At 36.5% G+C, this 26,165-nt stretch overlaps 1 protein-coding gene and 1 pseudogene across 5 annotated transcripts; one reads left to right on the top strand and one right to left on the bottom strand.

Annotated features, from left to right (window-relative positions):
* Positions 1 to 26,165, top strand: part of LOC145784425 (uncharacterized) — a 276,670-nt pseudogene that overhangs the window by 174,749 nt on the left and 75,756 nt on the right.
* On the bottom strand, positions 6,626 to 25,618 carry LOC145784422 (ATP-binding cassette subfamily G member 4-like). 5 transcript variants are annotated; one of them, XM_082596236.1, is made up of 17 exons: positions 25,478 to 25,618; positions 24,038 to 24,313; positions 22,630 to 22,767; positions 20,778 to 20,898; positions 20,035 to 20,152; positions 15,765 to 15,897; positions 14,961 to 15,163; positions 13,219 to 13,342; positions 12,464 to 12,578; positions 12,013 to 12,110; positions 11,483 to 11,599; positions 10,685 to 10,792; positions 9,779 to 9,947; positions 9,091 to 9,191; positions 8,749 to 8,907; positions 7,300 to 7,492; positions 6,626 to 6,805 (listed from the first exon to the last, which is right to left on the bottom strand). In XM_082596236.1, the coding sequence occupies exons 2-17, from the start codon at positions 24,311 to 24,313 to the stop codon at positions 6,645 to 6,647; spliced, it is 2,334 nt and encodes a 777-aa protein (XP_082452362.1). In that variant the 5' UTR covers positions 25,478 to 25,618; the 3' UTR covers positions 6,626 to 6,644. The 5 variants fall into 5 exon arrangements, with proteins under 5 accessions (XP_082452362.1, XP_082452364.1, XP_082452361.1 ...); XM_082596238.1 differs by having other exon boundaries at positions 22,630 to 22,755; positions 24,038 to 24,318; XM_082596235.1 differs by having other exon boundaries at positions 24,038 to 24,318.

A 26,165-nucleotide genomic window follows, 5' to 3' on the forward strand; every position in this document is an offset into this window, starting at 1 on the left:
CAGACAACAAAACCCGTCGTTTTTACATTGATTGATGGATTTTGTTGTCTGGGGCAACACAAAGTTAGCCCTGCGCTTGCACATACTTTTGTTTCTCTTCGTTACTTTTGTGAAGTTCCCTGACAGCAAATCAACGTGTTTTTTCCGTCAATTCATCTGCAGACGTTGAATCAATGTAAAAAATTGATTAATTTGCTGTCTGGGTTGCTACTTGTTTTTTTTTCTGCAAGGCATTGTGCTCGTGCTCACTGGGCGAATCGATTTGACATTGAATCAACGTCGATTTGCATTTAATGCATGTAAAATGTTGAATATTGTTTTTTGAATGAAATGCGTCTTTCACGGCACTGCCATTTGTACCGCAACATTCAGCATTATCATCAACGCTGACAGCACAAGCCAGCAAATCAGTTCTTTTACATTGATTTGGCGCCTGCAGACGTTGAATCAACGTAAAAATGACGGTTTTTACTGTCTAGGATAATGTTGTTGGCTCTAGATTGCTTCTGATATAACCTTGTTTGCATAATATCCATTTGACATCATTTCAACGACTAGAAACTTAAAAAATACTGGTTGCTGTAATTGCAAGCTTGCCCTCTCTGTGCTGGAGCATAGAGGATCCACAGAAAGGCAGTAAAAATTGTTACCCAGACAGCAAAATCAGTCACTTCTACATTATGCTGTCTGGGTATAGAATATAGGTCAATGAGGAGTTGATTTGTAATACAGAACTTGAATATGGCATAGGCAGGGGTGACGAACCTTTTTGCGGTCGCGGGCCACTTTGTCAATTACACATGAGTTATCGGGCCACACAACTTTTTAATCGTGACGTCATATATTGGAATCGACCAAAAATACAAGGTGAAGTTGGTGAATAGTGTTTTCACAACTTTACCTTATAGCGTTCCTATTTTCTAACTTTAAACCCTGAAAGTTAGTGCTTAGGGCAAGAAAATAGCAAAAGAAAGGTGTACTAGTGAAGGCATAAAACAACTTTGAGATGTCTTTTGTCTTTAATGCGTGAGCGATTGTCAAATGGTTTTGCGGGCCGCAGGTTCGTCACCTCTGCATAGAGAAAGATTATTATTGCTCGAAGCTGGAGCAGTCTCATTCAAAACTCTTTATATCTGACAACTCGTTAACCGAAATTACCCCGCTTCAACAAGCCAAAATTTTCATCTTTTTTCTATTGGGTTTCTTCTAATGTGCATTCACCAATTGCTCGTGTTTGCACAACAAACTAATCTTTTATCACAATTTATTAAAAATTATTTTTGCAGCAATAATAGTATCTTCAGCTTTTTAAAGAATAGAAACTGAAATGCTTCCTTCATGCTATAAATACTTCACAACACTCAGTTTGACTTCATTCCAACGACAAGCTGCTGTTGAAAATCAGATCAAAAATATTGCAGTTAAAAGTAATGAGAAATTCAACGTCTCTGAGAAATTCAAATTCGCAAAAAAACCCTCATTTTTACATTGATTCAACGTCTGCAGACGTTGAATCATGGTAAAAACTACGGTTTTTGCTGTCAGATACAAACAAGACTCAGTTTTGGAACTTTTCGTTGAAAAAATGACGTCATTTTCTTTTCAGAAACATTCCCCTGTTTTTAAAACGTCATCTGCTGATCTTGGCACACTTGGTGTCAAGAACAGCAGTACTGCAGTGTGCAGCTTGACACCAATCTTGACACTAAGTGTGCCAGAAACATACGGCCTCGCAGTTTCCACATGTACGATCACTGTCATAACTTTACAGTAGCAGACTAAAAAAGGTATACTTTTCTAGACACAATGTTATATCAAAATTCCAATCCCCAGATGATTTAAGTCCTTGAAAATAATATTCTATTCATTTACCTCAAAGACATAGGTACCAGAAGTAACAAAACTGGTACCTTGGATATCAGTCGTCAATTTACCAAACAAATGTAACTTCTGTTTATCTGTCTTGGAGTTTTAACCATCTTTGTAGATAGAGATTCGTATTTGTGAATACAATGTTTATCCAAGTTCATGCGCAGTTGTGCACGTTAGATACGATCCGAACATTGGCAACACAGAATGCAACAGCATACTTTCCAATTTATTTCCTGACATTTCTGTTCCACATGATATTTGCCAAACTATTTTAGCTTTTTTGTTTCAGTAGACTTGCTAATCATGCTCTTCTACAATTTTGCTGAATCATGTTCGTGTTTGACAGTATGTGCTGAGTCATACTTTTGACAACGTTTGCTGAATCATGTTTTTTAAATTACGTTGCACTGCGTTGATTAACTTTACAGCTTTTAAAATCTTTTATATTACGTAATCGACAATGGAACTTACTGAAGTGTTTTTGACTGTTTTAGTTTTGTTTTAGAAATTAATTTAACAAGAACTTGAAGAAAGATTTGAAGCCAAATCTACCTCTTAGTCGATACAAGTTTCTTTCTACCATTTAGTGGCACTGAAACGACGATGTGAAATACAGCTTTTACTGGCTGGAAATCAAGGCGGAAACACTTCATACATCGCTGCATCAGTCGTGGACGTCGCTAACATGGCATCTGGACTGGAAGCCAAACGATTGGCTTCATCTTGCACGGCAAACAGAATTGCCATATTGGCGGTTTCAACGCCAAATTTTAGCGTTTTTTAATGCGTTTGTTTGGCAGGTTACTTTGACTTGGGTATTTTGATTTTTTTTTCAGCATTGTAAATAGTTAAAAAACAACTCTGTTTTATCGACGCGATTATTAGACTATTTACAAAACATCAGGCTTGAAAAGGCAACTTTTCCCAAATCTTTTCTTTTGCTTTTCATAATATTGTGTTTTGAGCTGATTTTGTCAACAGCATGATTACTACCATAGCCTGAGGTGTTGCAACCGTGCCATATTTTAATCTGAAAATGAATTGAAAAAACGTCAAGCTTTTAGATTTGGCGTTAAAACCGCCAACATGGCAATCCTGTGAGGCTCAGTGTTTGGCTTCTAGTCCAGATGCCATTATAACGACGTCCACGCATCAGTTATAACATTAATGTTTGAAATAGAAACGTCTTGGTGTCTCAAACGAAATCGATTTCAAACTTTTGTTGCTCTATTTTCTGCGGAACATGTCTGCTCTGAATCGTTTCGTGTTGAAACCCAACCAACAAACACTGATTTACTGGCTGGGAAAGTACAATCACACCTCAGACCGGGTTACTTGTGTCGATTTGATGTTTTTAAATCTTAAAATTTTATTGTTTATTTTTTCGGAATGCAAATCGATAAATGTTTTCCCTCTGCTGTTCTTTAGGTTTGCCCTTGTTTCCAAAAAGTCCCAATCAAACCTCCATGTTTTGTCCTTCCAAAATCTTGACATTTGAAACACTTCGTGTGTTGACAGCAACACTATGCTTGGCTTTGTTCAACGATAGTTGTAATTGTCATAAACACCGCAAGCTCCACGCAAATCTAAGGTATCATTAATTTTGTAACACAACTCTCTGTTGCAGCAGCAGCATGACAAGCTGGTATCCCAGCCACCAAATCAGTCCTTTTTTACAGTAATTCAACGTCTGCAGACATAGAATCAATGTAAAAAAAGACTTATTTGGTGGTTGAGGAACTATTTTGCAAAAAGTATGGTGCATTCTCACGATGTTACACAGCCGGGCAACTCCTTCGTGTGTATAAAATCTGTATTGTTGCATTGTTATTACCGGTTTGAGCTTACATTGCTCACAATACACTTCCTCAATGTGATCATCGTGTTTTGTAAACGGTTATGAACATAAAAAACGCAAGTTGATCTCCATATTAGTTATCAATGTAGCTTTGCACGGACCATGGACGATACGAATTAGTTTAACCTGTTTACTGCCATTAAGCTTCCTAGGAGAAATAAAAACATGATATCATCATTTCATTTTTAACTGCTAGGTAGAAATAAAGACTTAATATTAGACTTGCAACAAGGAGCTCATGACGTTTTATTCTATGGAACTGCTAAGGAAACGTTGTCCAATGTCTTCACTTTGAAACCTCATCGACCATCAATTATTTGTAAGCCACAAAGTTGATTCACGGCACCATGATCGTCTGCAGATGTTTAATCAAGGTAAAAATGACAGGTTTTTCTGGCTGGGTAGGCTAATAACCTAATATTTGAATTCTGTGGAAACCAAACTAACACTTTTGGCAAAGCCAGTCAGTGTGTGAGGTGACAATTCATAAAGCTTTGTACACTACCCCAGTTTCAACAAACAGCTGCTGTAGCCTTACTTGTGATGTATCATGTACGTGTGTTTTGGCCAGGGCTGGGGAGCCACTGCAAAAAAGCATAGGCTCCGGCTCCAGCTCCGGAGCTATCAAGCATTCATCCACTAGCTCCGGCTCCGGAGCTATAAATTTTTAAACAGCGGCTCCGGCTCCATACTTTATCCGACTTATTCTTTTAAGCGGTAGCCTATGCGCTTAACCGATGTTTTTACTTTACAGTGCCGGCAAAAAAAATCTTTACATTCAGTCGGCAAAAAAAAACTTTACATGTAAAATCTGCAGAAGTTCTTAGCTTACTGTTCCCGCCAAAAGCATTGCGTCACAAAAACGCTCATAGTTACATCATTAGCTACTCTCTGGCAACAATTCGCCGTAAAGCCATTGCTCTGCGTGCGTAGTGTTGCTTTCCAGCTTCGTAAATAGTAAGGGGGGTGAAATCGCACAATATTGTTCATTTTCTCAAAGTTTCGAGGTCTTGCAAGAAAATTTTCAAAAACTGAAATGGGTCAAAAGAAGAAGCAAATGGAAGAAAAACCTCGTGCCTTGACTTTGTTAGAGAAGAGAGATTCTTTGATTGCTGTAGCCAGAGATATTGGGGTCTCAAGAGAGGCAATTTATCAATTAAAAGGTGAAATATTCACTCATTGCAAAGATTTTGGTGATACATTGCCTTTCTGAAGACCCCAATATCTCTGGCTACAGCAATCACAGAATCTCCCTTCTCTCACAAAGTCAAGGCACGTGGTTTTTCTTCCATTTGCTTTTTTCTTCAACCCATTTTAGTTTTTGAAAAAAAATTTGCAAAACCTCGAAACTTTGAGAAAATGAAAAATTTTGTGCGATTTCACTCCCCTTACTATTCACGAAGCTGGAAAGCCACACTACGCACGCAAAGCAATGGCTTTACAGCGAAATGTTGCAAGAGAGTAGGTAAGGATGTAACTATAAGCGTTTTTGTGACGCAATGCTTTTGGCGGGAACAGTAAGCTAAGAACTTCTGCAGATTTTACATGTAAAGTTTTTTTTTGCCGACTGAATGTAAAGATTTTTTTTTTTGCCGGCACTGTACATCAGATTGGATTTGGTTTGGGATTTCAGGTTTTGATTCAAATAAACTATTGATACGTTTAAGCAGTATACTATTAACCGATTTCGTCTGTATTCAATAGTGGAGCTGGAGCTGATAAATATTTTGTAGCTCCGGCTCCACAAGAAATGTTTAAAAAGGCTCCAGCTCCGGCTTCGGAGAAAATGCTTGGCTCCAACGCTCCAGCTCCGGCTTCCCAGCCCTGGTTTTGGCGGCTATCGTGTCTTGCGCACTGCAACCCTGACTTTGGTTCACTCCATCGCCTAATACTGCGTCTCTGCTTGATGCAGCGCCGACACCCGCCTCATTGAGTGGATGACTGTGCTCAACTTCTTCAGCAGACTACGGTACTTATTAATCCTTGCAAGCATCCTACTTGCTAAGTTTCGACGAATGAGAGCCATTATACACTTGGCTCGCTGAGAAAAGACCTTCACCACTTGCTCCACACAAAACTTCACGCGTAACCTCAAGAATTTTCCTGGCGACTGAAGTCAAGGCGTAGTTTATCGCTACCCACGCATGCCACGAGAGTCTTAGCTTGAAAATGTTAATAACAATTTTGATCTGGTTTCTCGTTTTTAGATACGTACTCGATCTTGGAAAAAGCAATCAACTATAGGATTGCAGTAGTTCTCAAACTGTGCGTCCCACAAATATTCGGTTTCCCAACTAAGAGGAGCTAATTCTTTTAAGGAGCTAAGGAAGCTACTCAACTAAGAGGAGCTAAGGAAGAACTAATTCTTTTTTACATAAGCTATGTGTATTCAACTTCATTCGTTTAAGGCAGCAGATTGTTAATTTCAATGCTTAAGCTAACGTTTGCATTAAGAGTAGGCTAAAGTGCAAACATTTGTCAACACTCAACAGTCTATCAGCACTTAACAGTTTTGCCATGACTGTGATTGCAAAGAGATATTGATTTAAGCTACAAATAAAGAGTGAAAATTTCTTTGTAAAGGTAAAAATGCTAATAATTTTTGATAAAGTTTTCAAAAAAACATTCAATTAGCATTTTATACTGTAAGTTAGATTCATATTTAGTCACATTATACATAACTTTAGCCTACGCCCTACGTCATATGTTTTACGTCAAATTCTTCAAAGTGGGTCGCACCAAAAAAAGTTTTAAAACCTCTGGACTATTGACTTAACTTTACAGACAAACATGGCTTAACCGGTATAAGCTAATAGCAGGGATGTCTATAACAACGTGTTAGGGATATCTAGAACTAGTTGTTCTAGATATCCCTGGCTAATAGATATAAAACCATCGCCGTTATTTCGATTGTTTATTTAAGTAATTTCACTCTGAAACGAAGAATAATGTAAGCGATCAATCTCAAGCAAAGAAAAAATATTCCCAAAATGACAAAGTCTAAGGCAAGGTTGCTTTCTTCAACGTCCATTTCTTGAAGAATTCTGGTTGTGTTCTGGAATTGGCAGCCGATGCCTATCAAGAGATTGATTATTTATTAAACTTTTTAAAAGTAGCGTTAGTAGGCCTACCTGTTGAAATATATCTTACGAGGCTACTTCTGTTTCCATGTTGCGGATCTAACATCATAGCCTACCATTTTCAACAACCTTTTTTCAAGAACCTTTCTTTAGAAAATGTGGCCTAGCCAGGTTATAAAGACATAAAAGGTATTACAGTGGGATGCATAAGAAAAAACATTGATAAAAGACTTTTCCCAGTCATGTTCGAAGAGCTTCGAAATTTTAGCTGCTTTGCATACTAGCTTATTGCGTAAAACAAGCGGGCATGATGAAATATTTCTTGCAAAATTTTATCTCACATTTTTATTGCCCAGTTTTAAGCCTACTTGACAGCTAAAAGTGTGTTTTGTGGCATGTTCTTCATACTTCAAAAATGATAGAACACCAGAACTTTGAGAAAATCGAGACAATTTTTCCAAAATCAACAAAAAATTAAAACTAGGCTACCTTGTTGGTTGTTGCACACTAATTCCTTTCTGTTCATTCCATATATGGCTATTAGAATCCCTTCAAAGCTGTAACGTACATAAGAAGCATAACTCATCCACTGCAGATACCAAGGAATAGTTTCCAAACGGACAAAGAAACCGGAAAACAAAAGAAGCGGAATAGCAGTGATCGGACCAAGAAATGTAGCCGCCTGGAATATAAAAATAAGGTTTTATTTATTTTTTCATTTTCTATTTTTTCTTATTTTGTTGCGTTCAATTTTTCTTGATCTAAGCAGAAAATTAGATAACAAAAGTCCAAAAAAAGATAGGAGCGACAAAACGCTAAGGAAAGATAAAAGTTTATTTATTTTTTGATTTGACGCTTTCAATTTATTCTGTTTTATTGAAGACCATCAAAGCAAAAAATAACATAGCAGAAGTTTGGAAAACGGTAGAAGCGACAAAACGCCAACGTGGAAACGTATTTCGCCCAGATAGCTCAGTTGGTTCGCAAGAAGTTGAACTTCGTGAATGAAGAAGCCTCCAGATCAAGCAGCGCTGGTTCGACTCTCGCGGTGTGCGCTTGAACAATGCATTCTGTGTCAAGAGCCTTTACAAGTATGCGAAACTACCAGGAATAACCTATCAAGGCTTTGTCAGTCCGAGGATAAAGATTCAAAACCAACCAACTTATTTGAAACCGACAAGATTTACTAAGTCGGCTACAAATAGGATGTTGCAGGAACGGTCTTAAAGGGATATTAAAGGAAAAGCCTGACTTGGCGATTTTCCACGTTCTTTGTGTTTAACATGCTACCATAAAACGATTTTCAATAAAATTTTTCCCCATTGCGGTCTGACCACCATTGCGCGCCTGATTTTGCCAGAGCTTTCAAAACGAGATTTGGCCTGAGCAGCGAAGCGTGCGACCGTACAGTTACGTCACTAAAGACTATAGCAATCAGCTAATCGCGCAACAATTGTTACTGCGGGGGATTTGACTGTAGGCTATGTATGCATGTACATCAAAACAACACATTTCAACATCACAACATCAGACAGTTTGCTCAAAACATCAGATGTGGTAACGTGGCTTTTGTTATTGCTGTCTTTAGTGACGTATTCTCGTGCAGTGTTTGCACTTTTTGGTCATTTTGAAAAAAATGAAAATAAATGAAACATTGGACTTTGGGCCTTACCAGCGCCATTGAAAACAAATTTTTTTCGGTAATTTTTTTTTGAAATGTATTTTTGAATGTTCAGTTTACTCATTTTAATGCTTTATTCCCGTTTGAAATTTTCATTTAGTATGCCTTTAACACTTCGTAAACGTAATCACTACAAATGATTACTCTATTTTACCAAAAGGGGATCAGAGTTTCTTATAGAAATAGCAAGGTCATTTTCATTTCTAAAAAATCTCGAAATTTTTGAAGTACAAACTTTCCAATCCAAAGACACTCACCTGCGTGGAGGGAGACGCTGCACCGACCAACAATCCAAAAGACTGCGCAACCACTGACGTCATCACAAACAGAGCGACAAACAGAGAGAATCTCATAACATCGTGTGGTTGTGATGTCATAAAATATACTATGACGCAGTACAAGGAAGGACATATGACCTGGTAAAAACAAAAATAAGTTGTTTACAATTGGGTCATTTGGTTTTTATAACATAAATATTTGCTAAAAACTACTTATACTACGTGCTGTTGCGAGCCTGTACTTCAAGCAAGCAGTAGGGTGTACTGTATGCATGTATATTGTATAAGCTTGTACAAGTTCTATTTATACAGTTGAATTACCTGAAATGGTAAGTCTGCCAACGTTTTAGCTATGTAGTAGGATTTGATCGAGTACCAGTAGTTCATGTGTTCTCTTACAAATACTGTAATTTCCAATGGAACTAAAAAACAATTCAACCATTTTTATACCGAAAAAATTATATAGATTAAAACTTAGATAAATTCCATTATATTAAGTTAAAACAAAACAATCAATTATGTTTACGTTATAGCTACTGACAAAATATATCCAACATTTTAAGTTATAAATATGACAACCTTAAATTCAAGATATGAAAAATCCCATTTGACTGTGTTGCAAACATATTGAAAAGTCACGCCTATCCTGCTGTATGGTGAACTACTTAGGCATGTTTAGTTTCAATCAAAACCAACATAACCCTAAAGTTTATGCATTTGTCGCGTGGCTCTCATTAAGAACCTCAATAGCCTATAGTTTTGATACTGGTAAAAATATAAAAATAAAATATAATATACGGGTATGAAGTCTCACAACGACTAAAGACTTAAGTTTTTAAACTACTCCACACACAAAAGAATTTTTTAGAAATGAGATAAAAATTTTGCAAAATTACCGTAGGCCTACTACAAACCATGCAGCCTAGGCCGAACTATGTTATAAAATCGATACTCCATAAACTTAAACACAGTAGGGTTATTTTATTGTTTACTTTGTTTGAAATCTTACATGTTAGCACAGTTGGCATAAGAGAACCAAACATGATGAACAGAACTGAAAAGAACAAAAAACCAGCGTTGTTTAAGACTTCCTGTGCGTCATTTCCGGTATCCAAGTACAACAAACCAATCAACAATCCGGTTATAATATGACTGGCGAACCGTATGTGTGTCAAAGTCTGAACAATGTAATATGCAAGTAAAGTACTATATGTCAGTCTAACAATCCCGATTGCAAAACCCATCATTTTTAGGTCTGCAGACGTTGAATCAATGTAAAAATGACGAATTATGCTGTCTGCGAAATTCTTTCTGACAGCGCAGTTGGATAAGGGCTCAATTTGCAAACAAAGAAACGGAAAGACCAAGCAACGCCAGTTCAATTTTTTTGATGTGCGCTTGAGCAATGCATTCTCGATGTGCGCTTGAGCAATGCATTCTCGGGATAGCTTTCCAATCTCCATTCAATGCAATGGTGCTTAGTGGAGGGAACAACCCATACAGACATCAACCACAAGCGAAAACTTTTCTCTGTCAATCTCGATAACCAGCTTGCGTCAGTGATTCAAAGGACTTTACAAGTATACGAAAACTGCCAGGAAAAGCTTCCAAAGAGGTTTTTTTCTCTCCAATAATGATAATGTTGTATTAAACGGAAATGTAATTGCGGTCCTTTTTTAACCAAAGTACAAATTAAGAATGAAGGTGTCCGTTGTTTGAAGCAAAATTTTTGAAAACAAAACTTTCAAAAGAGTTCTACAAAACAAAAGTTAATTTCGTCGTAAATTTGTTTGTCTTGACTAGATTTTGTGAGATTTCGTATTTTTTATGTGAAGGATTTTGTTTCATTTTGACTAAAATAGTTCGTTTCGATTCAAGAAAGCAATTGCAGCAAAGGAAATAATAGTAAGTTTACTTTATCTCTAAGTATCGAAATGAAAGTCCTTTTGAACAGCACAGCAAATTGGGTAAAGCTGTTTGCACTGAAAGTTTGACAGCTGTACACTTCAAGGTCTGCGTTTAACTGCAAAAACAAATACAATTCAACGTAGGCTAAAAAAATATAACTCACTGGAGGTGTAACTTTTTAGATTGTACTGTTACTTTTTTTACCATAAAGCAAATACACCTTTGTCAAGCACTGAGACTATAAAAAATCGTTATAAAAAAAAGAGAAATTTTTCCATGCCACAAAGGCGATCATTAAAAATGTTGTAAATAATTTAACGTAAATTTGCCATTTAAGAAAAATTGAATGTTGTCTATAGTTTCATGTCCGAAAAGTAGCACACAAAAATTTTTAATATAAAGGACCATTTGATGGGTAAAGATTTATAATCCCGTTAAAAATATCAGGCTATTGTCAAACTAGCAAAAGTAGCCTACCAAAACAATGCCAAATATTTTTACCATTTCATTCAAGTGCTAAGGTTAAACCTAAAACAGATAGCTTATTTGTAAAGTGCAGTATCTTTAGTGTGTAAGAACTCTCTCCATTCAGTGACACCTATTGGATAGCTAACAAACAAAAACATTTCAACAATGGAAAACTTCACTATTTCAATCTCGGTCCCCGGCCTGCGTCAGTGGCTCAAAGCCTCTGCGAGTATGCGAAACTGTCAGAGTTGAGCTCTCTAACAATCCTTCTCAGTCAAAGGATAAAGATTCAACCAATTACGATATTCATGAACATAATCTTAACTTGACAGCTTACGTTCTTTGTAGAAATTGGTCCTTCAGTCTTATTGTGCCCACTGCTTATGCCATTCTTGGTTTGAGTGCTGGCCCAGACCTCTCCATCTTCACTGAGGATTGTTGTGTTCGTTTCGTTCTGTTAAAAAATAAGGCATTTACGCCAGGGACATAGCCACGGAGGGAGGGGGTGGAGGAGCAATTGCTCCCTCAAAATTTTATCTTACTTTCGCAAAAAATATGTTTCAATACTATTACAGCGTTTTCATGACATTGAATAATAATGTTGTTGAATGACATTTCATAAATGTTTGACTGCATTCAGTAGCTATATTTTTAAACAAGCTCTTTATTTCAAATATTAGAATGTTTTCCCCCCAACAGTTGGTTTTGCTCCCCTAAAAATTACTTTCTAGCTGCGTCACTGATGTACGCGTACAGCCTACAAGTGAAGTTTTGAAATATTCTAAACAATCCTACTTATAGCATGTAACAGCTTAAAAAAATTTACAAAAAGTTGTAGCCTAAACGCAAAAATGCTCACACCTATACCTGATACGTTTTTGTGTAATATTCGCATTTTCCGGAATTCACTGCGTCAACTAGACAGGAAGTTACATCTCCGTATTCACCAGAAGCTATTTCAATAACTGAAACACAAAAATTGTCAGAAATCTCTTCACTTTTCTTGAGAAAATTCTTTCAGAAAATGTTAAGCTACCATTCAGAAACACATTTGTAAGTTATTGATCATAGCTACAACCTGACGAAATAAATTTTGAATGAAGAGTCTTGAGCTAAGTTTAACCTAATTATTATTGTCTGTCGACAATGTACGACATTTGAAATGTGGCTTAAACCTTAGAATAAGTTTTTTCATGACATCTTTCAACCGGCTCACTGAGCTTGCATTGTGAAAATTTATTTGCTGGTTAGTCAGTAATCTTTCCATCAAAATCTCACAATTCTTAGATAGGCTACATAAATTGCATAGGCTACTCACTGAAATCCGCAGGATTGTGATATTGAGGGCAGCTGAGACCACATTCCTTTAGAAACGGAAAGAGCGCTGGAACAGAACCGCGATATATACACTGACCATCTCCAAGAATATAAAGCTGAAGAAAGAAGGTAACTTTGATCAACATAGTGAATGAAACATGTAAGATTTCACTTGAAACCTTCAAGCAAGAAAGTAATTTTACATTTTTATCAAGTAAACATCACTTGCAGACTTTATACACAGAAAAACATAGGCCTACTGTAGTTTAGTTTTATCATAACTGGCTTAAGCAAGCTATACTTATACTACGTTTTCAACTTCTCGAATCTTCGACCCTGGTAATAAAGTGTTCAAGGTAAAAGCACGACAAAATCAAACAACATCAAATCATGTTGTGGATCGCGATTTCAGGTATTAAATCGTCGTCAGTAGGGCGTAGGCCTACCACTTTACAACAAGTAAAATACTATACAGCAGTTTAGTTCAGAAATAGGCTTCGTTCAAAAAGTGTCGATTTAGCCTACATCAATAAAGTTTGAAAAAAATGGTCAGTTTTGTTGCAATCTTCAGACTCAGCCAGCAGACCTATCATTCAAAGTCGTTTCAATATGTAGTCGCTTTTTTAGTGGGTTTAACACCGACAGTGTTACGAATGTGACATTTTCATTGTTAAACCACTTTAAAACTGCCTCCTTGTACAAAAACATTCACTGTGTGTATTCTACACCAACAAACCTTCTTCATATGATACTTACATGATCAAACAATTCAAAAAGTTTGGCTGGAGGTTGATGGATGGTGCAGATGACGGTCCGACCTCCTTCTGCTAACGATTTCATTAACGTCAAGGCTTGAAAGCTGGAAACGCTGTCCAAACCGCTGCACAAAAACACATGTTTTTCTAACTTTTATAATCTAAGGCTCAGAATGTTGAGTCAGTAGTTCTCCCTTCATCGCCGTCCGTCCAAAAGAAATGGCATGAATGATACTTGAGATGAAAGAGCTCATAAAAAATGAAACCGCCTCAACAGTGGCCTACCCAAACAGCAAAATCAGTCATTGGTATATCATCTGCAGACGTTGAATAAATTTAAAAATGACAAATTTTGCTGTCTGAGTAGCGATAAACCGCACTGAATGCCTATCCAGTATCTATCGTATACAAGTCGCCAAACAGAAACGACTAGCGGACGCATGACGCAAGGACTTTCAATCAATTGCTAAGTGAACACTGTGCGAAAGCCTGGACGATTGTTAAATCTTTGTTAGGCTAAAACTTATGCTCCGTTAGAAATCACTGGCCGGCAACAAGGCTATCTAATCTATACTAATGACAGAGCAAGAGCCTCTGCCTTTGCCCAAGAATTTTCCCATGTCATTAGATTGGAACGGCGATCAAACCATGAGAAAGGCCATGAGAGTGCTTTATCAAACAATGAGTATAACCCACCAACCGGTCGAAGGAACCTTCAGTTTAAAAGATATGAATGCGATTATCAAACTCCTTAAACCACAGAAGGCAGCTGGCCCTGATGACATAACCACCGACCTCCAAAAGCATCTCGCTCCTCATACCCAATCCTAACTACAGAGCATGATTCCACAAACAAATAACCAAACGCAAGTGTCAAATTCCTGTCGGAACCGCAAAATCTGCTAGCCTACTTAAATCAAGTCACCCCTGTAGTCTGATAACTTACACAAGGACCGTACGCAAGTGACAATGTAAACGCTTGATTACTTTTGCTCACTTAATGTAGAAAAATCTACATGCTGTGCGACTTGCGAAGTTTTAACTGGGATAAAACATATAGTAGAAAAAGTAAGTTCACCTTTATGATTTCAGTAGACTACGCTGTGAACTACAATACAATAGTAACGTTACAACCGTAATAATACTGTAATGATTATATTTATTGTAGTTCTACAACTGTTAGGGTTTTTCAGCGACAGGGCTTGTTTTTTTTCATATTAGGTTTACGATGTCATCACATTATTACCCGACTTATTCTCACTGCGTTATGCAAGAAAGAACACAATCGGTACCGTCTTTTAGTCTTCGGTTAGCAGCACTAGAGCCAAATGGCGATAATCACTCTGCCACTGAGCTGGTTATGTCACAATTTTAACTAAAATTTTAACACTTTGTCCCCTAAAAAGATCGAGAAAAAAAATACAACAGAGTGGAAGTCGCTGATCGGAGTTGCCGCAAACATTTCAAAATTTTTCCGTTGAAAAGATCGAGAGAAAAAATATAGAAGCGCCGAAATCGCTGATCGGAGTTGCCGTTGCCGGAGTTGCTGAAACAGTTGACCACGTTAAGTATCTTGAGATAATAGTTGATAAACCGAATTTTGGGTTAGGGTTATTTTGATAAACTAACAATATAACTTAAGTGCTCAGCCTGTAGAGCCGATAGCTCTGCAGACTTTTTTTTCTAAGTAGTCTATACAAACATATGTTATTTAAATGCAAGCTATAAAGCGCATTTTTCCACCTTGTTGGTTCATCAAAGAAGAGCACAGGAGGGTTATTGACTAGTTCAAGGGCGATGGCCAATCTTTTGCGTTGACCTCCAGACAACTTTGATGTTCTTGTCTTCTTACATGCCGTTAGCCCTAATGTTTCCAAGATCTCATTGATAACATCAAGCCTGGTTTGACGTGGCATTTTCCTTTCCAACTTCAAGTTGGCCGAGACCTATAAAGAGTGTAGCAACGTTAACACTTTAGACAACAGTGAATGTTTCTTATACCTCCGCTATTTGTTGATGTACTCCTTTCTCCTTACGAGCCATCAGAACTTACCGATAGATGGCTTCGAAGAGTTAGCCTTCGCGGGCTGGATTGAAGACAGCAAGGCAACATCAAAGCTTTCGCCATAAACCAACTTACTTCGCCCTAACTCCAACGTGACTTACAATTCGATTGTCAGAGATGTATGGTTCCCTTACTACGTTGTTTTTACAATCTTACTAGAGCTTACTATTTGCTCACCAATCGATATTATTTTCAATTTCAAATTTGAGAAATTGCAATACCTACAAAAAAAAATTGTTTTGCATTTGTTTTGGCATGAAAGAGAGTAAAAGTTTCCATTTATTTTCACGATTCCAATGAAAGTTACGCTCATTTTTCAATTTCTGAGCTGTTGTTGCAAATTCACGTTAGAGAGCTTCGTGCAGTGCTACCAGACTACAGAGAAGCAGTCAAGAATAATACAGTCAGCAGTTTGTTCGCCCACAGCACATTTATAGGTAGGCTACTTGAGGGGCAGACTAATTTCTTGCCCAATCTCTTACCGTCATTGCCTCCATGATCGTCAAGTGAGGTAGTAACCGATCATCCTGCATGATATAGCAAGATAGTTTACGAAAGACTCTGGAGTCACGGACACGACCGTTCACCAAGATTTCTCCTTTCATACCTGTTTCCCTGTAAGTTTTACAAAAGTTTTTCTCTGGAGGTTTTCTAAACACTTTGCTTTATTATTTAAAGTGGAATAATTGCTTCATATTCACTTTATGCAACATCGCAAGAGCAGTTAATTTTTTTGTCGAATTTTGCGTGTCCCACTAAGACTCTCCGTGGTAGGATATTCAAAGAGTGTTTCATTACGGTACTGAAGTTTTACTTGGTCATGCCCATCGACCTGTCTAGTTGAGTTATAAACATGGGGTTGATTGTCAGTGCGAACACTATCTGACCTTGTTTATTTCATAAACGCAAGCATCAAACCTTACAGCCCTTTGATATGCGCTACATAATGTCGAGCCAATGAGAAAGCAATAATTGTTACGGTACTTAATGTGGCAGGCTAACCTCAACACTGCCTCAAGTTTTGAATTGTTCGACAAAAGAACTTTTTAGTTTGTTTGATGGTAGCCTACACTATAGGCTAATAACATTAAAAAAAGGAAAACGTTTCATTATGTTTAAAATTTTACTAATATTTTGGTAGTTTCTTGTTGCTAACATTAGTCACAGCTAGAGATGTAAATGCAAAAAAAACAAACCGTTTTTTTTTTTTAAAAACGTGAAAAAAAGAAATGCGTTTTTTGGGTTTTTTTGTTTTTTTTTTATCTGGAAAAGTTGTAAATTTTTTACAATTTGCAGCTTAGTTTCATGATAGTGCTCTTGAAAAACATTAAACTAGTAAAAATGGTTTTATGGTTGTGCTGAAATTCCTAAGTGTTTGTGCTTGGCAGCAGCATATGTTTTTTGCATAGTCCTACGTTGTTTCGCTTTCTTCATTCTCAGGCACGTTTATGGCAGTAGACCTGACAAACATTGAATTAATGCAATTTGATACATGACATGATGTAGATGAGTTAATTTCTTTTTCCTTTTATGGAAGTTAGCCTACGATGTTAGTATACCGGGACTGGTTATTCTTGTACACACTCAATGGGTTGACGAAATTTTGGCAAAAACAAGATGGCAGTATTCAGAACACATATTACCTTGTTTGTGGTAATTTACTAATGCAAGCTATTGCCAATAGTTTGTTTAAACATGTTTTTTAACTGATAGCTTAACAACGATGTATATGCTTTATAAACGTTGAAACAGAAGATTATTTTCGTGTGTTGTAACTTGTAAGGTCTTAGACACTTTGTCATTGATGCTTCTTGCAGATCATTTGTGACATAATGCAAGAAATCTTATCACTGATATTTTTAGCCGTCAAAAGTAAGTGCATTTGTCAGAAAAAGTTTAGGTTAATGTTCCTTTCAAATGCCCACCACCCATGTTGACTATTGCTAGTAACTACCAACCCTGAATGAAGAAATTTTCCCTTTGAAGTGAAGTTTTTCAGCACTGCTCAGTGTTCACATAGTGAATAAATGCTTCATAATACTTTTCCTGACAAGTATAAAGTTTTACCCATAAATACAAAAATACATAAAAGTACAAAACAAATATCAAAGATGAAAACTTATTTTATTTGGGAACTAGGCCTACCGTACTACTTTTTAAAAACGGCAATATCTCAAGAACCGCTCAACATATTTGGATAATTTTTAGCTCTACCCCCATGTTTTCTGGGTGGGCTATCTGTTTATGAACATTAAAACAAGTTTTAGCAACTACTTTTTAAGATAAAAAAAATTGACCTCTTGTCGTTACGCACCAATAAAACCATGATGCGTAACTTTAAAAAAATTTTTTTTTTTTTGGGTAGAGGAAACATTGACGAAAAGTTTGGAAAAAACAGAAAAGTGCTAAAGTCTCAAAGTCCCGCAAACTAGTTCAAATTGGATGGATTAAGTGCAACAATACTTCTTTTAAACATGCCTATGACAGCACAATGGTGTGATTAAGGGAAAACAAATATGACTATGACATCACAAAGGAGTATTGAACCACTTCAGGAAAAATAAAAAACATCAAAATGTTTCCATCTTTCACTATATTTAAATGTGATTTGGGCTAAAAGTTGGGACTTTAGCACTACACTGCTTTTGCCAAACTTTTTATCAATCTTTCCTCTACCCAATTAAAAAAAAATTTTTTTTTGAAGTTACGCATCATGGTTTTATCGGTGCGTAACGACAAGAGGTTTATTTTTTTCTATCTTAAAAAGTAGTTGCTAAAACTTGTTTTAATGTTCATAAACAGATAGCCCACCCAGAAAACATGGGGGTAGAGCTAAAAATTATCCAAATATGTTGAGCGGTTCTTGAGATATTGCCGTTTTTCTATTGCTCCTTATCTATGAAGCCACCTAGTGGCTAAGGTTATTTCACTTATAACTCGAGAACCGCTTGTGTGGTTTTCATCAAGTTTGCACCAAATGCACATCAACTGGAACAACCTCTTGACGTTGTACTGGAAAAGGTGTGGTGTGCTGGTCAAAAGTGCCTTTGTGAAGCAGAGAAACAGGACACTGACCACCTGGTCCTAACCAGTGGCGTATATTCAGGGTGTTCAAGGTGTGCACTGCACACCCCATGAAATCCAGAAAAAAAGAAAATTTCCATCGGTTGTCGATGTTCTTTACTTTCATGATATTCTAACATCTTGCTGCATGCTGATTGCCTTCTTTTCAATTGCAAAACTCTTCCCCTTCTAATTTTAATACTCCATTTGAGGTCATTGCCTTTAATTTTTTTCGGTCATTACCTTTAAGCTGGGTGTGCACTGACAGCTTTGCGAGTGCTATTTAAAATAAACAATTAAGAAAAATGACGTCACAAGGCAGCGAAAACAGCAATGGTTTTAGGTCAGCCAGGCTGTGCACTCGCTGATCTGCACACCTTGGCGCGTCATTGGGGGAATCCCAGGCAATAGCAAGTTTTAGCTTGTTGGATTAGTCATTAGAGTTTGAGGTGATCCGCGTTGGAAACAACTTTTGCTAGAACTGAAGCAAAAGCAAGCTTTCTACGACGATGTAATTCAAAAATTTATTGCACAAACAAGAAGAATCGAATTATGCTATAGATGGATTTTCCTTCTGTAGTCGAGGTGTTAAACATTTTCGTTTTTACTAAGTAGTACGGCGGATAAAAGTACAGCCGACCAACATAGCAATCGACTATCTTTTCTTGTTTATTATCGAGTTGCTTTGCTATTGTTTTTTGTTTTAACTTTCACCTGTTTGTTTTTAATTCGCTTGTACATTTCTCAAGGTGTTGCGACCGTGCCTAATCCTTGCATGAAGTAAATCATTTCCATCTCGAGCACGCTTTAACTTTCGCGTTTTTTCAGACTCCTGCTGTGTTATGGCAAGTAATATTGTTCGTTTTGATGCTCGGAAATAAACGGTGAATTGAAGTATGTGACTTTAGAAATGCAACTTAATGTTTGATATTATTAAGTCTTTCATTCAATGCGCTGTCAAATAAATATCTATTTTGTATTTTTCTCCATTCCGACAACATTATTTTTGTCAGTTCTGTTCATGTTCAGAATTTGTGCTGAAAATGCTCTCAAAACGCACCAAATTCAATGGTAATTTTAAAAATTTTCTGGGGGAGGCCTCCCAGACCCCCCGCTGTTGCTTTGACGTCACTGAACACCCTTTCAAAGTGGTCACGGTACGCCACTGGTCCTAACATGCCCAACCAAAATCCCTGGTGGCTTCAAACTGTAGCTTACACGAGTGTGGTACTGCATTTAACAACTGGCTGGACCAAATTACAGACAATACTTGAGATGTGCCAACCATAGGACACTGTTACTACTATTTGAGACGATGAGAAATCTTTATGGCTCGTGTGTTGAGACTTGAGATCGACAAAATTGCAATTAAACAATATACCAGATATATAGTCTGATTTGAAATAAGTTATACGAGTTATGAAACTGTTTGTTTGTTGAAAGAGACGCTCATGCAATGAATTTACCCTAATTGCTGCTTATTGTGACATTTGCTGTCAAAATAGGTAAAAAACAAAACAAAAAAAACGAATGAAAAACAAAAACAAAAAACAATAAAAAACAAAAAAACGAGCTTGTTATTTTTAAAAACAAAAAAAAACGTTTTTTTACATCTCTAGTCACAGCACTGCATAGACCTGCTCTAAAAACTGGCTTGAGATCGTTTTCCCAATTCTCGTTTAACCCTACCTGTATCCTGCCAGTAAATTCATGAGTGAACTTTTTCCAGATCCGGATGGTCCCAAGATACCGGTCAGCTGGTAACATGAAAATGACCCATGGAGACTTCTTAAAATAGGTTTGTAACCTGAAACAATTACCAGTTAATCATTAGAAGTGCTACTTTCCGGCAGGTTTTGACATGGTCGACAGGAAGCTAAGATGTGAATGATTTTATGCTGCAAGTTGGAATCTAACCCTTGTGGCCGTAATTGGTGCGCAATGCTAGGTTGTACATTTTCAGAAGTTAGACTATGCTTCTTTACAACAGTAGGGCTACAAGCAATTGTGTACGCACATTTTTGTAACGGGGAAGGGGGAGCATTCGATTCAGTTTGACATTTTTGACAAAAAGTAACTCTGTAATAGCTTATAGCCTGCACAGTGCACAAGTTATAAGTTAATCTATCGGCTGGTCCGATATGAAATCGTTGTTATATTCGATTGGAGAGGAACACATTCTACTTCGTTACCAAACTAAATTATATACTGAAATATTTTTTAGTGAAGAGGGAGAGGGGTCATGGCCAATAGTTTTCTATGTAAACTTACTAATTTTGGTTAACTTGTAAAAGTTTTGTCGTGCTTTTTTTATGGATGTCTAATAATTTGTGCTTCTTCTTTAAACTGAGGTATCAGTAAAAATTTACTATCATCAGCAGAGGATTATTCATTTAACATTTGATTTTAGTCATTACAGCATACTAACCAACCTTTGTTGGCAAATATTGAGCCTTGTCTCACAGAATAACTAAGTTTATTGAACTCGATTTGAACAAGCTTTCTCTGAGGAAGGTGACTGAATGTTGGAGTTCCATTACACTTGCCGTGGACCTTCAAAAAATAATAGAAGTATGTAACATTTTTTCCCGTTGCTTTAACTACAAAAATTCAAATGCGAGTTCCGTGAAGAAAACCACCATCGTGATAATCGCTGCTTCAGTCAAGTCATTGTTAGCGTCTCAATCCTGGCAGTGTCTCCATGTCGGTTCATATAGCATTGTTACCAACAATCGTTCTTCAAATGAAACGTCACATAACTTACGTCACGGAATATTTTAAAAAATGAGCAGAGATTGCAACATACTTCGTAGCACCAGTAAAACATTGCACAAACCGTTTCAACACCTGTTGGGAATTGCATAACAATGTTTATCACTGTTACGTCACAGAAGCTGGTACGTTCATTTTAAATATCTCAAGTCAGTTTCGTCATTTTAGAATCGTCGTTGGAAGGTTGGTCAAATGCTTGTGCAAACTGTTTTGCTTGTGCTTACCAACTAGACGAAATTTCCGTCTTTTATCCTGGTAATTTGTATTGTGGTGACAAGTTTTATTGGCGTATCGCGTTACGCTCCATTTTCGACAGCTTGTTGGCTATTTTTTGCTGAAATACAATTCTTGAAAAAAGACGTTTTCAGAAGAGTATTTTTTCGGTGTTATTGCATACAGACGAAAGGATCCGGGAATTTTATGTTACAACTTTCCCACGAAGATATTATGGTTTACCGCTATGACCAAGCATGTCCGGTCATATAACATGTCGGGTCATATAGCATGTCGGGTCATATAGCATGTCGGGTCATATAACATGTCGGGTCATATAGCATGTCAGGTCATGTTGGGTCAAATAGACTATAAAAACGATATCATACCGATCGTATTCTTTCTGACATAACGCAATGAGAATAAGTCCGGTAATAATATAATGACATCCTAAATATGATACAAAATTGAAAATACGCCTTGTCGCTAAAAGACCTTAGCAGTTGTAGAGCGACAAAAAGTAAACCATAACATTATTATTATTATTCCGTCAGTTACATATATTTGAAGATGCTTTAAATCACAAACGCAATCTTGGGTCACCAATCTTGGGTCACCAAGATTGACAAAGTAGAAATTACGCTGCTGAATTGCAGTGCTATGTAAATCATTCCAATCTTCTAGTTACGCTAAATGAAACGTTATCTTGGAAGAGCTTTGATCAAGCTCACACTTCCAGAACCAAAACAGCGCTGCATGATTTGCATGTAAAGCTAAAAGAAATGTGCTCTAAAATAATTAATTATATCTACGAGTCGCTGATGACTTAGCCTGCCATGTGGCCTTATGAGGCTTCGCACATTAATTTTTTTAATATTTCTTAGTTTTTTTTAAGTAGTTTATTTATCCTGTATATCCTATAAGTTACTGCATCTTAGTTACCCAGCAGGTCTGATGAAAATATGCATCTGATATAAGGTGGGCTCTTATTTCAAAAGTGGTTGCCTATATTTAGACCAAATCAGTAACCTAAATGTTTTTGGTTATAAAGTTACATTTGCTGAGTTAATTTATTTATTTATTTTATTTTTGTATCATTTGAAATAGCCTAAAACTTACTTGAAAAAACGAATGCTAGCATAAAAGTTAGATTATATAATTTTTTTATAACCGATTGTAAAAATCCATAATTTTATTATAGAATTTAGCCTACGTGGGCCTAATACACAACTTTAAAAATTTCTTTGTAAAAAATTAATTGCAAATAAACAGTAGGCTAAGTATTTTTAAGCTTATCACCGTATTTTCATCCTGCGCTGGTGGCTTTTCTTTGATATTTGGTTGCAAGCTTATAGAGATTTTGTCGATTTCCGGTTCTTTGCTTGCCAGACATAAATTTTGTTCATCATTTAGTGAAAGTTCATCCTGGTAAATAAACTATTTAAATTTAGAAAGTTGAAGAGTTGCTTGAATCGAAAAAAAGAAGTTGGATTTTGGTTAGTTGGTTTTGAATGTTTCTCCTCGTACTGACAAAGCCTGTAGGCTAATAGGTTATTCCTGTTGGTTTTGCATTCTTGTAGGTAGAGGCTTTAACGCAGGGCCGGATTCAGACATAAGAAGAGTAAAGTTTTTACAATACTACCGACTGCTTGTGCCATGCTTTTATGTTTGTAGATATCCACAGCAAACTCAACACTTCATAACCAACACGACACAGTCACAACAGGTTTTCCGATTGTTGTTGAAGTGTTGTTGCCGGGAATTATTCCGCTGCCGTTGAATGGAGAGCAGTCCTGAAATGTTTTGCTCAAGCGCACATTCCGAGAGCCGAACCAGAGCCGGGTGATCTTGTCCGGCACTAAACCATTGAGCTAACGGGGCTTTTGCAGCAATACAAAATTTTATTGAGTGCTTTTTGTTTTGTTACTCTGTCATTACTGCTACTGTCAATTTCATAAACAAATTTAAAGCTACCGGAAACATTCGGAGGAGAACTTTGAGCCATTAAATTTCACTCTACATCTTTTTGGGGATTCGCAAGCAAACCGTGGGATCAATTACAATTTAATTGAATGTTATTAACTACACATTTTTATGTAAGTTAATTGTAATTTAGATGTATGTTGTTGTGTAATTGTAATTGCAAAACAATTTGGTCGAAATTACAGTTAGCCTACATTTAGTATGTTGCACGCATGATATCAGTAGGCCTACTGTTGCAGAGCGGCTAATTGGGGTTCAAAAGCATTCAAAAGGAACAACTACATTGCAGCCAAATCTTCAGCAAAGGCAATTTCATTTGTCTTGAATAAAATCAAACTGCAAAAAATCATCCATGAACATACATATTGAAACATTTATCTTTTGTACTTGAAACGTGAAATTTATTACATTTAGAAGTAGCCCAATTGCAATTTGAACATTTCAGAACAATGTAATTGAAATTGCTATGTAGGCCTATGCTAATTAAAAATTTTGATGGTGTAACTGTAATGTAGGCTAATTGAACTGAAAACTGTGTCACTGATCCAACTCTGATGCAAACTGCTGCATTTCTCATAAATAATCCTAAAATAGCAGCATAAACAAAAAACAGATCACAAACGGAAATGCAAATTGTAAAAACAATGCTTCTTCTGTTTACAACTATGTAAAGTAAGTTACAATTGGTTTTCTGCAATGACGTAGGCCATGGTACAATTTTCACCTTCTTTTCAGATGTATCTTTTAGATCCGATAAAGAAACCTCGGCTTGCACGGAAACGGAATCAAGATCGTCGGAAAGAATTGCTGCAGTCTCTTTTTTTGTATTAGCTCGTCCGTTTGTTGATAGGTTAACGACAATTGAGTTTGAATTGATTTGATCTCTTAAAGTTTGTGCATTTTTCTCCTCTCCCTTGCAACAATTTATGTCCGTGAAGATTCGGCATTGACATGCATCGGTATGTCCACCGGACATTTCACCACGACAGTCGTGGAGCATCTAAACTTTAGGGATATAAAGAAAAGTGCCATCAACGAGCATATCATGGAATGTTTATTTTGCACAGATCCAAAATTCTCTACAAACTCATTTAAAAGTTTATGCAAAGGCAAATCCCCATTTGACACAAAAATTCAGAAAGCGCCGTTAATCAAACGGCACAATCCATATTTAAATCAACGGATAAGCTTATTTGTGGATGAGGCCTAGATTTTCCTCAACATTTATCAAATGTATCACGTTACAATCTATATAATATGGTGCAAATCCATTTGCAGTTGCGTAGTTGCTTTTTTCCTAATGTAATAGAGCTTGTTTTCCATCTGTATGTTTTATCTGTGATTAAGCAATTTTGACCTTTAAAGTGGAGAGGGGGGTATTTTAATTTCAACTTTAGCCCTGATTTTAGAATACAACATTCTAAGACCTCTGAAAAAAAAAATTGAAATTTGCGTCTATAGGCCTACCCCTCCTCTACCATGATAATTACCTCTCGCGTGGAATTACCTTGTAGTGTAGGGTAGGCTATTGCATTTAACGTCACTTTTTGTTTATGGCATTTAAAGTTCCAATACTATTAGCTACTGTACTAAAACCATGGCACATTAATAATGTTGCAAGACAGGGGCAAACAGTTTTTCTGGTCTTGGTTCATCTGGGAAAAAGATCCTCTGAATTGAAGAAATAAAGAATAGGCTACCACATTAAAGTGATCCAAGGGTATTGTACAGTTTTGGCCATACAAGGAGGCTATGGCTTTTTGAGTACACCCATTATTCTTACAAAAGTAAAACTTTAAACCTTTGATAAGATAGATAGGCTATGTTGGCATAAACGAAGCCACAATTGTGTGGCGAAAGCTTCACAATACACTAGAATTTATTGATTTAGTGCGGTAGCCTACTCTTTAGTCTTTAGGCTACTTCTTTGATTAGTAGCCTAGTCTATAATTGATCGTCCTACGCATTGATTTGGATCATTGGTAAATTCAAAAGAAGAATGAAAAGTTCATTCACGAAGTTTGCTATATCATGTATTGTTTTCACTTTGATGAAAAAAAAAACTGAACTGTTGACTCAGATATAGGCTACCGGTATCATAAAAAATTTACTGCACTGTTACAATCGAAAATCAATCAATCAATCAATCATACTTATTACTTACCGTACTTTTCTAAGTTGGTTTTCAAAGCTTACCAGCATTGGCAATCGATTGTTAGAATATTTGATCGTTCATGACGGCAGTTCAAAGCAGTTTTGTAACCTATACATCTTCATTTTTCAGGAAACCATTATGAAGGAAAATTGATCAGAAATAACACAGCTTCGTAAACCGCAACAGTTGCTACCAATGACGTAATTTTTCTATTGTGGCATCATAAAGATAAATTAAAAATTTAAATAAGTGCTTTGAATGGTTTTAATTAGGAAAATAAAATATTAACTTTATCGTTAGAGACATAGGCTACTAATTCTAAGTAATTTTTGTCACTGCACATTTTTTAGAAAACAATTACATATAGGCCTAATAGTGCCATATGGCACGAAAAGTATGAAATTGCAGACTTTAGCAAAAGCATCGTTTCTGGTTACCTCGCTGCTGATTTTACTTGCTATGCATCACAGTTTCATTTAGGCTGCTGCGCAAAATCTTTTCTTTTTTGTGAAATTGAGGAGAGGATAACCGATCAAGCTGCATTTTGATAAGTAAAACAGATAAAACATACTTAAAAATACTTAAATTTGTTTTTTGAAGCCAGTTAAAACTTTTGATTGGTTTAATTAAAACCGCTTTTGATGTGATGTTAGATCAAAAACAACTTTGAAAAACACAAAGGAGATTTACAGCAGGA

This window comes from Aplidium turbinatum, chromosome 15 (assembly GCF_918807975.1).
Source record: "Aplidium turbinatum chromosome 15, kaAplTurb1.1, whole genome shotgun sequence".
Lineage (NCBI taxonomy): Eukaryota > Metazoa > Chordata > Ascidiacea > Aplousobranchia > Polyclinidae > Aplidium > Aplidium turbinatum.

Coding starts and splice junctions, on each gene's coding strand:
- LOC145784422 (XM_082596236.1), bottom strand. CDS start 24,313: ATGCTCCACGACTGTCGTGGTGAAATGTCCGGTGGACATACCGATGCA. Junction 20,899..22,629: donor CAGCGCAGGATGAAAATACG/GTGATAAGCTTA, acceptor TATTTTTTGAAG/GTCCACGGCAAGTGTAATGG. Junction 7,493..8,748: donor CAGCGTCTCCCTCCACGCAG/GTGAGTGTCTTT, acceptor TTTATATTCCAG/GCGGCTACATTTCTTGGTCC.